The 13,043-nt window shown below is 39.4% G+C and overlaps 1 protein-coding gene across 1 annotated transcript; it reads left to right on the top strand.

Moving 5' to 3' along the window:
- Positions 1 to 3,807: 3,807 nt before the first annotated feature.
- On the top strand, positions 3,808 to 6,052 carry si:dkey-251i10.1 (uncharacterized protein LOC100038774 homolog). The gene is made up of 4 exons (XM_056405958.1): positions 3,808 to 3,992; positions 4,752 to 5,238; positions 5,337 to 5,477; positions 5,614 to 6,052. The coding sequence occupies exons 1-4, from the start codon at positions 3,882 to 3,884 to the stop codon at positions 5,769 to 5,771; spliced, it is 897 nt and encodes a 298-aa protein (XP_056261933.1). The 5' UTR covers positions 3,808 to 3,881; the 3' UTR covers positions 5,772 to 6,052.
- The last annotated feature ends 6,991 nt before the right edge of the window (positions 6,053 to 13,043 follow it).

Genomic DNA, 13,043 nt, shown 5'->3' with positions numbered 1-13,043 from the left:
AGCACAGCTGAAAACAGTTATGCTGGTGATATAAGCTATACAACTGGCCTTCCTTTGAGCTTGAAGTTTGTAGAACAAAATTAATACTTCAAATATTAATCATTATTTCTAACTTTGTCAATGTCTTGACTATATTTTATATTCATTTGATCAATAAAAGTGATTTTTCATGGAAGACACGAAATTGTCTGGGTGATCCCAAACTTTTGAACGGTAGTGTATATTTGAGCTGAAGAAGAGCAACATGTCTGCTGATTTGGACCTGTGTGATGTAACCATGTTTCTGGTTAAAAGTATTGGTTTGACTTGCCCCCCCCCTCCCCCGCATGGCGCCTTGAGACTTGAGCTTACATGTCTTAAATATGTTTCCCCCTCTGCTTTGAGACCAGTGTGCAGCCCAAAAAGCCTTCTTTTTAAATTCATATGTGACTGTGACGGTGACATCTTTACTTGTCCTGCTGCAGCTGACCCGCGGGTGGAAAGGTTCGGTCCAGAGGGGACGCCGAGCAGCGAGAGACGCCGCAGGCTGACCTCGAGAGAGAGCCAACCTTCCTTTGTGTTTATCCATATGAACAGATACCGTACGGTAAAGGCTTCACTCCTCTTTATTATTATTCTCTCCAAGGATGTTATCACATAACTAAATCAATTGTTTTGAGCTTGATGACATACGGCAGCTGCATTCTGCCATCTGAAGGTGACGGAGGTGATCGATAAAGAAGTCAAAGCCCATCTATCGCCTCATGGACACTGAGCAACATGGAGAGGCGCTGAGCGGGCTACTAAATCCCGTCATCTAAATCAAATAGACTGCAGAGCGGATCTGTTGTCTTCAAATAAAAGTCACTCATCATTAATTTGTCCCCTTATTGATGTTTCTCTGAACCACTTCTTTAGAAGTACACAATTTGCAGTAAAGAACAGCAACGCAAGCGAGGTAAACGTGTAAAAGGGCACGGTTATCAACAGTAACCATGGCAGCAGCGCTCACTGCAGCCCGACTAAACGCTCTGCTTTATTAAAACAATTGATTGCAGATCGAGGGAGTTATTCGTCTTTTGCAACAGTGTGTTTGCAGATGAATCCGTCGGTTCGCTTCAGGAGTTGCAGGTCTCTGGCAGGATGTCTCAGAGGAGGTTGGACTCTGACCGCATCGGGCATCACGACAGCTCCTTCATGTGGTCGACCGCGTGCAGTAGATGCGACCTGACATGCAGGTTCCTCCTGTGAGTTATAAAGTCATCCACATGCAGTAGATGCAGCTTGACATGCAGGTTCCTCCTGTGAGTTATAAAGTCAACCACATGCAGTAGATGCGACCTGACATGCAGGTTCCTCCTGTGAGTTATAAAGTTAACCACATGCAGTAGATGCAGCTTGACATGCAGGTTCCTCCTGTGAGTTATAAAGTCATCCACATGCAGTAGATGCAGCCTGACATGCAGGTTCCTCCATGTGAGTTATAAAGTTAACCACATGCAGTAGATGCAGCCTGACATGCAGGTTCCTCCATGTGAGTTATAAAGTTAACCACATGCAGTAGATGCAGCTTGACATGCAGGTTCCTCCTGTGAGTTATAAAGTCATCCACATGCAGTAGATGCGACCTGACATGCAGGTTCCTCCTGTGAGTTATAAAGTCATCCACATGCAGTAGATGCAGCCTGACATGCAGGTTCCTCCTGTGAGTTATAAAGTCATCCACATGCAGTAGATGCGACCTGACATGCAGGTTCCTCCTGTGAGTTATAAAGTCATCCACATGCAGTAGATGCGACCTGACATGCAGGTTCCTCCTGTGAGTTATAAAGTCATCCACATGCAGTAGATGCAGCCTGACATGCAGGTTCCTCCTGTGAGTTATAAAGTCACCCACATGCAGTAGATGCGACCTGACATGCAGGTTCCTCCTGTGAGTTATAAAGTCATCCACATGCAGTAGATGCAGCCTGACATGCAGGTTCCTCCTGTGAGTTATAAAGTTAACCACATGCATTAGAAGCAGCCTGACATGCAGGTTCCTCCTGTGAGTTATAAAGTCATCCACATGCAGTAGATGCAGCTTGACATGCAGGTTCCTCCTGTGAGTTATAAAGTTAACCACATGCAGTAGATGCGACCTGACATGCAGGTTCCTCCTGTGAGTTATAAAGTCATCCACATGCATGAGAAGCAGCCTGACATGCAGGTTCCTCCTGTGAGTTATAAAGTTAACCACATGCAGTAGATGCAGTCTTAAATGCAGGTTCCTCCATGTGAGTTATAAAGTTAACCACATGCAGCCTGACATGCAGGTTCCTCCTATAACTTATAAAGTCATCCACATGCAGTAGATGCAGTCTTAAACGCAGGTTCCTCCTGCAAGTGATAAAGTCTCCTGTGACAATTGGTTTATTCTGTTAAAACACAACACAATTGTTTTGTTTCTCTTTTTTTTAAACTTTAATTTGATCGATAGAGAAAAAAGAAACACGAGTGTTAATTAAGGGACCAAATACAATGCGTAATGTGTTTTCTGTGCAGCCGTTGTTTCAATCAGAACAGTCTGATCTGAGTAGTGTGTTGAATGCTGAACACTAAATGTACAACAAGGCCCCGGAGACAACGATTCAATCGCGGGCTTTTAGCCAAAACATTTTTTCCAGTTCTGTTGTCTGGTGAGGCTTGAAATTAAACATAGGTAGTTTTAAAAACGGTCACGAGGATATATATGATTACCGAGAACATATTGTCACGACATTGAGAATTCGAGTGCAACAGGAAGTCAGCAATATGTCAGGTTCATTGGCCTGTTGGATCATACAACTATATTAAATAGCACGTATACTGTTTCTTTAGATAGATAGATAGAAAAAACGTATGTACCTCTGCACACAGGTCTATGGAGTTATGTTTATCATAGATAGAGAGAGGGACATTAGGTCTCGTGCCGCCCCCTAGTGGACACCTTTGGTCAAGCTTAAACTGGATGAATGAAACTCTATATTTTATAAATTATGAAGCGCTTGTCGGTATCTATGATACACGGTAACACAACTTAGCTTTTGTCAAAAAATAACAACAACCACAATAAAATGGTATTTATCTTTTAAACAGGTGAGCTCTTTTAGGGCCACCGGTGCAGGTGCAGATCATAGACTGTAAACAAAATATATAACATCAAATAACATCAGGATTGTGCTAAAAGTACATTACGTACAAAAGTGTTAAGCCTATTAGAACAATGTCCAGAAGCCAACACAGTCCACCTCGTGTATAAAGATACGGTTCACCTGTTACACTAGAACTTTGTAAATAATTCAGAGGTATCCATTATCACTAAAAAGCAACCATATAAAATGATATATTATGTCTACCGGTCGTCACTTTGCTTAGAGTTATTTACTGTTAGGTAATATGTGTTGTGAGAAGTTCGGTAAACGCCTATGGGAAGTCCTTGAAAGCCTTTACGACCCTGTTGACAGTCTAAAGAGCACATATATGGAACCAGTGGTGTATTTAGTGGTCTGAAGGTGTGGTCGAAGTCAACAAAGAACAAGACCCGTGAAGTAACTCATCGGGATTTATGTCTAAATGTAGTTTCTTCACCTGTATTCATCTAATATTATAATCTACTCGCCTGGTGCGCAGCAAACAAAAACGCATTATGACGCCATCGCCATCCCTGCGGTTTGATTGGTGGAGAGCCGCGTGACGTCGGGGCCATCGGCTCTCAGTCCAAATCTCAGTTCTCGTTGTGGTATCGCGATATATCGCGGTATATAAATCCGCACCGCGTCCACACAATCGGCCATTTCGTCTGTGCAGGTCCATCAACTGCAGAGGGCAGCGGGGTTTAGCGTTTACTGGTTATCTGAAAGGCACACCAAGAACATCGAAACATGACTGAGACAGCTTTATCATTCGCCAAGGACTTCTTGGCTGGCGGCATCTCCGCTGCCATCTGCAAAACAGCCGTTGCTCCCATCGAGAGAGTGAAGCTTCTCCTTCAGGTAAAGAAAACTACGTTGCCGGTTAGCTTCTGTGTGTTCGAGCTACGACAAACTTTAGCACTTATCCAACTTATCACGTATCCAGAAGCTCAGTGAAACGTAACTCACTCTATTCTGACTGTAGAATGAATGAAACTCTTCAGGGTTAGGGGTTAAAATGATTTACGGTCATCATCCGGAAGGGAAATGACCGACACGAGCCTAGCTGCTAGCTGTTAGCTTCACATGTTAATCTTAGCCGGCGTAACGTCATCTAACAAAGGACAAACGCACATACCGCTACTCGGACACTACGTACATATAGACGACAGCACACCTGTTTTAATGTACACCCTTACCGTTTCATGGTGTAGTAAAGCGAGACGACATTGCGGTTTTATTTTGACTTGAATTGTCTCTGAAATGTCTTTAATGTTAGGCCCAGGCGGTGACTCAGAGTTTTACATCCTTTTTCTGTTAAACCGGCACTACATGTATTATAAACCCTCCTATATTAATCATGAAGCATCTTACTCTAAAGATAATTAATTATGAAAGCTGTAAATCTTATATTTTTAGATAAGTGGGGGAGAATTACGACTCAACAAACAGCTTTCATAATCACGAGCAGCACTGATGCGAATTCTTATCATTTAGATAATGCAGCACTTTTTTTGATTATAGGTTTAACACAAACCAAGGTCACAACGAGGAGACCGTGTGCTAAACGGTTGATTATTCTGCCCGTTTTAAACTTTATCTTTCTTCCTCATTCTCCAGGTTCAGCATGCCAGTCAGCAGATCACCGTGGAGATGCAGTACAAGGGCATCATCGACTGCATGGTCCGCATCCCCAAGGAGCAGGGCTTCATCTCCTTCTGGAGAGGTAACCTCGCCAATGTCATCAGATATTTCCCCACCCAGGCCCTCAACTTTGCCTTCAAGGATAAGTACAAGAAGGTCTTCCTCGACGGCGTCGACAAGCGTACCCAGTTCTGGAGGTACTTTGCCGGAAACCTGGCCTCTGGCGGTGCCGCCGGAGCCACGTCTCTCTGCTTCGTGTACCCCCTCGACTTCGCCCGTACCCGTCTGGCCGCTGATGTCGGAAAGCCCGGCGCCGGCAGAGAGTTCAAGGGTCTGGGACACTGCCTGACGAAGATCTACAAATCCGATGGCATGAGGGGTCTGTACCAGGGCTTCAACGTGTCCGTGCAGGGTATCATCATCTACAGGGCTGCGTACTTCGGAATATACGACACGGCTAAAGGTACGCACGTTTTTATCCGCGGCAAGCGCTTGCAGAACTGCCCTCATCGTTGGTTTGTCTTCGAGATCTGTAACTTTGCCCTGTCTTACGTTTTACAGGTATGCTTCCGGAGTCTCAGTCCAACAGCATATTGGTGAGCTGGATGATTGCACAGAGTGTGACGGCTGTCGCTGGCCTGACCTCGTATCCCTTCGACACGGTCCGGAGACGTATGATGATGCAGTCCGGTCGCAAAGGAGGTGAGTTAATTTTAATGAATGGTCGTTGCATGAATATGTATTGATGGACTAAGCAGGAACCATATTTTTTGGGATTCCACGCCTCTATAATATAGGCTCCACTCATTTATTTAACTCCTTGTCTCGTCTTCCTCAGCTGACATCATGTACACCGGGACCATGGACTGCTGGCGCAAGATCGCGAAAGATGAAGGCGGCAAGGCTTTCTTCAAGGGAGCCCTGTCCAACGTGATCCGAGGCATGGGCGGCGCCTTTGTGCTCGTGTTGTACGACGAGCTGAAGAAAGTCATGTAATTTTTCACGTTGTCGCGTCACTGTCCAATTTGGCTAAATGTAACGACTCTCCATTCCTGAGGACTCTACATTCTGCCTTATTTATGGGAACAAACTATCGCGTCTCGCCCTGGGGTTTGGGCGATGGCTGTACTTTGTGCGTCTTTACATTTTTAAATGTTCCACATCCACCTTTACCAATGTCATTCCTGTAAAAGAAATATTCCTACTTCTGTCATTCACTAGGTTTGTATGGTCCCAACTGAAATAAATTTATTCCGGGGAACAAACTCGACCACTGATCTCCAATGTCTCCTCCGCTTTCTGCTGCACGAGATGAACACTCACTGGATATTCAGACACACGGAAGTGGATTACGCCCGACTGCTATATTTACTGTTGCTTATCTCTGAGCCTTCCTGGTTTGACCGTGGTCACGACTGATGTTAGAGTAGCACGCCTGACCCTTGACTCCTTTCATGAAAAGGCTCAACGATGAATTTATGCGGTGATAAAAAAAGTTACCGACCTTTAGAGATTTGGGCTATTTCACCTTATATCTTTCCCGTGAAATCTAAATTAGTTTCCAGAGAGCCGTTTCAGTTTAAACCGGCAGGGAAATGTAGACGAGCCTCCCAATGCTGTAAATTAGCATCATAAAAAGCTTGTATCTGGTTCTAAATGTCAATTAATATTCCCCAAAAATTAGTCTGAATGAAACGGTTAAAGCGTGACCTGCAGTGCATCTGGGCCCAATGAGCTCTGACAGCCACTATTAGATAGTAAAAGGTGAGAAGCTTGCCAACTGGGCGGTTTGCCCGTGGCTGACTTCACATATGTTGACTAAATACCAGACAACAGTTTAGCTAAAGAGAAACTACTTGTGTATAACTTTATTTAATCTGCAGCCGTTTCAGTTTAGCCAATCTGAAGGCGAAAAAAGTACTTTAAAAGTACCTTAAACTTTATGCTTCCGCGTTCCTTACCGGAAGTCGTGTTGCGTAACCGCTTCCGCTTCACACGCGGCGTGATCGTTTCTTCCTGCAGAGTGTTTGGTTTGAGAGAAAAACTATGACGACGGAGGAGAAGAAGCGCTGATTAAACACGTTCGGGGTGGCATACAAGCGGAAGTTTCAAGGTACGCTACTCTTTAACATTTTTTTAATCCTCTACTTTCTCTGCAATACCGGAGACTGACGGCAGGGGGCGCCTGTGTCAAATAAGTGGGAACCTCGTGTCCTCAGCGCGTGCTCGTGATTCATTGAGGAATGTCTTGTTTTATGGAGTTATCCGGATGTGACTATGACGGTGGTCACAGCACCGTGACGTGTGTATAACACAATGTCCCCCAGTTCAGAGAACTGAAGTGCTAACTTTATGGTTTTAATACTTATAGTAAATATATATATTTGTGTATTGCATTAGTCTAAAGTGGTTTTATGTCAATAGAGGCGTGTATCATAAGAGAAAAGAACACATAGTTCACATTTGCATTCATTAATAAGCAAACTGTGTGGTTATTAAAGTAGCTATAGAACAGATAATATAGATGTATAAAAACAGATAATATAGAAGTATAAACACAGATAATATAAATGTATAAAAACATAATATAGATGTTTAAAAACAAATAATATAGATGTATAAAAAAAGATAATATAAATGTATAAAAACATAATATAGATGTATAAAAACAAATAATATAGATGTATAAAAACATAATATAGATGTATAAAAAAAAGATAATATAAATGTATAAAAACATAATATAGATGTATAAAAACAGATAATATCGATGTATAAAAAAAGATAATATAGATGTATAAAAACAGATAATCTAGAGGTATGAAAACAGATAATATAGTGGTATAAAAACAGATAATATTGTGGTATAAAAACAGATAATATAGTGGTATAAAAACAGATAATATAGTGGTATAAAAACAGATAATATAGTGGTATAAAAACAGATAATATAGTGGTATAAAAACAGATAATCTAGAGGTATACAAACAGATAATATTGTGGTATAAAAACAGATAATATAGTGGTATAAAAACAGATAATATAGTGGTATAAAAACAGATAATCTAGAGGTATACAAACAGATAATCTAGAGGTATAAAGGCTTTTCACTTTACACTTTGTTGACTTGTGTCACAGACTTTATCCAAGACCTTTAAACAAAAGTGTTTTACCACTTGGGCCCCAATTGATGTCAAAGACTGACAAAGTTCACAAAGGAATAAATATGTATTTTATTCAAATCATGAATCATTAAGTTAATTAGGCATTTTTTTCCCCATTCATATTGTGGTTTTTTAGCCAAAATAGAAAGCTAAGAAAAATGAAATAAAAAAGCAATTTGTTTTCCTCCGACAGGCTCATTCTGAATCCATAAACACGTATAATTCATTGCACCAAATAAATCTTTCAAACCAATATTTCAACACAATCTGAAATCTCGTGTTAGAATACAATACATCTTCATCTGCCCCCCCCCCCCCCCCCCTTTCAACTTAACTATGAGGAGCCACAACCGTAACATTAACACAAACAATTTAATATTAATATTCAGACTCAGTCTTAATTTATTCTCGCTCATATGCCACAATACAAAAGTAGTTATATGGATATGCTTAATGAATTTTAGTGCATTTTATCTTCTTTTGTTGTTGTTGTCGTGATGGTGATTATCTTTTTAATGTGTAGAAGTAACAGTTGAACACTCGCAATCTGAGCGTCAGTAGAAAGCTAATACCGCCTGTGTGTTCTGGTAGATAAGACACAGCCGGCGAGTCGGAGTGTGACACCCCTTTTATGGGCTACACACACACACACATGCACACGCACACGTGTGTGTACTGTGTGTGTACTGTGTGTGTAGTGCAGCAGCTCAGATGTTATGCAGACACTTCCCAGCAGGACAAAGTCTGTGCTGCCTCGTGCAGAGTTCCCAGTTTCCTCCCACAGTCCAAACTCTGGTGATTGAAGTGGACTTTCACTGGAGGTGTGAATCAAAGTGTGGCTGTGATTGTTTATTAATCATTGTTAGATTTGTAAATGGGCCGGCAGCTCGTTTCCTGCCTTCTGGCCCGCTGCATTCTGGGAAATAATCCAGCCTGTAAACTGTATTTGGAAATAAGAACACGACCAGCGGGGCTAATATTATCTACTGATTTTTAATTTGAGCTATTGCAGATATTTTATCGGACTATATTGAGTTCAAACGTTAAGCTTTTTGAAGACAAATACTGTATATATATTTTTAAGACAAATATAAATATGTATATATATATATCCAGTCCTCAAGAATATACTGCATACTGAATACATATATATATATATTCAGTAGGCAGTATATATATACATATATATATACTGAATATATATATATATACTGAAATACTGTATATATGTTCTGAATATATATATACTGAATATATATATGTATACTGAATATATATATATTCAGTATATATATATAGACAATGAATATATATATATATACTGAATATATATATATATATTCAGTATATATATATATATTCATTGTCTATATATATACTGAATATATATATATATTCATTGTCTATATATATACTGAATATATATATATATTCAGTATATATATATACAATGAATATATATATATATATTCAGTATATTCTTGAGGAAACCAGCTTAAGAACAAACATAAAAATAAAGACGTATATCTATCTCTATATATATATATCTACATCTATATATAAATATAATATATATATCTTCGGTATATTCTTGAGGAAACCAGCTGGAGAAAGAACATAACAATATAGACGTATATCTATCTCTATATATATATTTCTACATCAATATATAAATATAATATATATATATATATATATATATATATATATATATATTCAGGATATTCTTGAGGAAACCATCTGGAGAAAGAAGATATGAATAAAGACGTCCACAAGCCTTTCTGTGAAGTACAGGAAAGTACTAGTTTTTATTCCTTCATAATCAAACTTCACAAACAGCTTGAACTTGTACAATACCTCAGAGAGTGAAAATTACAAAAAAAGTGCTGGTAACATTTACAAAAATCATCCTTACTTAGCAACAATCAGTTTATTCTTCCACACTTTTTTTAGTCTTTTGTATTAAGGCTTAATACTTCTGTATAAAGTATATGCAAGATAAGTCTTCACAGTTTTTCGAAAAAAGTCACAATATTATGTAACATAATGAAGCTTTTACGGCTATTTTCTTTATAATAACAAATACACATCACTGGTAAATATATGTGAAATACAGGGCTTATTGTAAAATGGCAAGTAATGATACTGTTTGCTGAGATAAATTGATTCCACACACTGTTATAGGAAAGTTTTGACATACCGTTGCTATAACCGAAGGAGGAGGAAAATAAAAATGATAAGCATAAACACTCGGGGGAGATCGCCTCCAAACTTTGGCACATCCCACGAAACAATTTTTCACAAAGTCTTGAGATTTAAATTTTTTGAGAAAAGAAGAAAAAAAATCATAAATATGGAAGAATAGCTAAACTGGCATAAAGTGAAAACATGCTGTGTAAGGTGCTAAATCAGAGATATTACATTGCCAGCCTTTTTTCTTTTCTTTATACCCCTCCCTTCCCCCCCCCCCCCACCCCTCACCTCCACACACGGACTGACATGGATAAGGTGCATTCGTAAGACTCAAAAGCACTTGGCCTTTCTTTAGATGTCGACAAAATATGTAATAAATACACAAGATTTTATTTTTTCAAAAGCAAACCTAAATGAATTTGACCAATAGTCTTGAGGCGACCTCGTATACTCATGCGCTCCCCCGCGGATTCAGAGAAATTGGTATCTCTCTTACTGCAGTTGTGTAATTCTCTAACTGTGGCATGTGAAAGTAAAAGCTGTATTGTATTCATGGTATGTGTGTTATTTGATGTTGTTTTTTTGTGGAATTTATTTTACAATTTTTGTTGTTTTTAAAACTGTAGAAACTGTGACAAACTCGATGAGTAGAAGGAGATGGAATCGGAAAAAAAAACTGAATGCAAAAAAAAACTAAGCCGAGATATATTCACAAAGATCCTCTAAGCTGCACTGGTTTTACAGGTCAACGGACGAGAGCTCGAGCCCTAGACTCACCGATGTCACCCTCATGCATACTGTACGGTTTAAAGTGGCGCAACAAGCTTGCTTAAATAGTCCACATCACACACACACACACACACACACGAGAGAAAAAAAGGGAAAAAAAGCAATTTGGTTTTTTTTTTTTAGTGCAAACACAATTGGCTGGCTTCAGCTTCTCAATAAGAAAAAAAAACGAGCTCATCACCGAGGAGATTACAAGAAAGGCACATACTTATGCTTCCTCTAACACGCAACATCTTTTAGACGAGAACCTGCAGACGTCTCTCGCAGGTGGGGGGAAAAAAGCTACGACATCCAGATGGGAAACGGTTTTTTTAGTGAATTATTTTAAAGATTGCACACGAAATAAATAACGCGGAGGTCGGTCGGTTAACGCCGTGAATGACCTCGTTTGAGAAGGAGTTACGTTGACACGTTTCGATGTGTTTATATGACCAAAAAAGGTGCGTTTGGATTTTTTCATACGTCGTTTTATTTCACTCTTAAAGCCTTTTAAAAAGTTTTTGTGTGTAACAACCCGGTAAAAAAACAACTCAAAAGTGACCAAATTTGCAGAGAAGACGAGTGTTTTTTTGGTTTTTTTACGGGACAGCTGGGGTTTAACTTTTGGTTATTTTGTGTTTGTCTTCAACATTTTGATTCGGGGAGAATGATTCCTCTTCTCCTCGTATTCTCTCTGACTTTCAAGGCGGTTCACAGGGAGGAAACACCTCGATTTTAATGCCCCTTAAATCTGGACACCGGGACTCGGGGAGGACAACCCTACGACACTACGTGGATGTGCATTTATGTACCTTTTTCAATACAAAACAAAACAATGAAAACTCGTCAAATATCAGCATTTATACTCAGCATGGGGCGACAACTTATGGTAAAAAAAAAAGAAGGTGTTTTAGTGATTTATATTGCTTTAGATAGATAGAAGGAGACCAAAATAAGTCTAGTGCAAATTTCTTTTCTGGTTTGAGAAGTGGCGTTTTGGGGTGAATGAGACTCGACCGTCATATCTGACCAGAACACACCAGCTGGATCCGATGACTCGATAAGCTGTGAATATTCAGTATTTAAGAGAAAAACAAAGAAGTCGCTGTCGCCGGTTGATGCCGTGCAGCAATTTTGGAAGGAAAACCCTCATAAATAAGTTCCTATTAACAATAATCCCGTCACCCAAATGAACGCAATCAGCAACACAAAGGAAATGTCATAACTTCTTACATCTGAATGACTCCTATTTTGAACGTGGGATGAGTCACCGTGACCCGGTACAGCTGCTAACACATCTGTGCTAACACATCTGTGCTAACGGGGTGTGTGTGTGCGTGTGTGTGTGCAGTTTATGTCTTGTCAAATACATCTCTCAACTTGGAAAATGTTGGAAAACTCACTCCAGTGTTTTGACAAATCATATTATTAAAAATAAACGTCCTTGCACATACATGTAAAAAAAAAAAAAAAAACAACACTTTATCCCCTCTTTCAAAACAGCAGTCAATACATTTCAAACAAGCTTGTTTCATAACAATAATAATAAAATACAAACCAAACTTGGAGCATAAATTATCAAAAAACAAACTTAAAACACATTACTGCAGCATATATTTCAGGGTTTGCTTTAGTTGTGATGTTAAACTACCTTTTTTTATTTTTTTTACTACAACAGCGCCACTTCCGCCAAGTTCATTAAAACTATACAGGAGAAGTGTGTTTTTCTTCTTTTTTTAAGGGAAAAAAAAAATCATAAAATATCAAGCTAAATGAAAGCCTAACAAAAATATACACATATTTATAAGCACATCTTATGGTTCAACTCAAGTGCATGTTTACAATAAAAATAAAATAAAAAAGCATCTACATACCAGAAGATATGGCGGCAAAAGAAAAGCGCCTGAAAAACCGGATGAAGGTACAAAAGCTGCTTTTGAATCGGGGCGCGGCGTCATTTCTGATTTTAATGCCAATGTTGGAGAAGTTCCGTCTTCGGCCACTGGGTACAAAACACGGCCCGAATTATGACAGTAATTAAGTTTCCTATTTTGTTTTGGAACACACAAGATGAAAAATATACAGCAGATTCACCTTGAATTCGACCGCACAGTAATAAAATATCGTCAGATTTTTAGCCGAA

Source organism: Pseudoliparis swirei, chromosome 3, assembly GCF_029220125.1.
Source record: "Pseudoliparis swirei isolate HS2019 ecotype Mariana Trench chromosome 3, NWPU_hadal_v1, whole genome shotgun sequence".
In the NCBI taxonomy this organism is placed as follows: domain Eukaryota; kingdom Metazoa; phylum Chordata; class Actinopteri; order Perciformes; family Liparidae; genus Pseudoliparis; species Pseudoliparis swirei.
The sequence above is the reverse complement of the archived record's forward strand: the minus strand, read 5'-3'. Positions and strand labels throughout refer to the sequence as shown.

What these genes read in the sequence shown, in the direction of transcription:
- si:dkey-251i10.1 (XM_056405958.1), top strand. Translation starts at nt 3,882, where the DNA reads ATGACTGAGACAGCTTTATCATTCGCCAAGGACTTCTTGGCTGGCGGC. An exon ending in GAGTGAAGCTTCTCCTTCAG is followed by an intron (nt 3,993 to 4,751) that starts GTAAAGAAAACT and finishes CTCATTCTCCAG; the next exon opens with GTTCAGCATGCCAGTCAGCA. An exon ending in AATATACGACACGGCTAAAG is followed by an intron (nt 5,239 to 5,336) that starts GTACGCACGTTT and finishes TACGTTTTACAG; the next exon opens with GTATGCTTCCGGAGTCTCAG.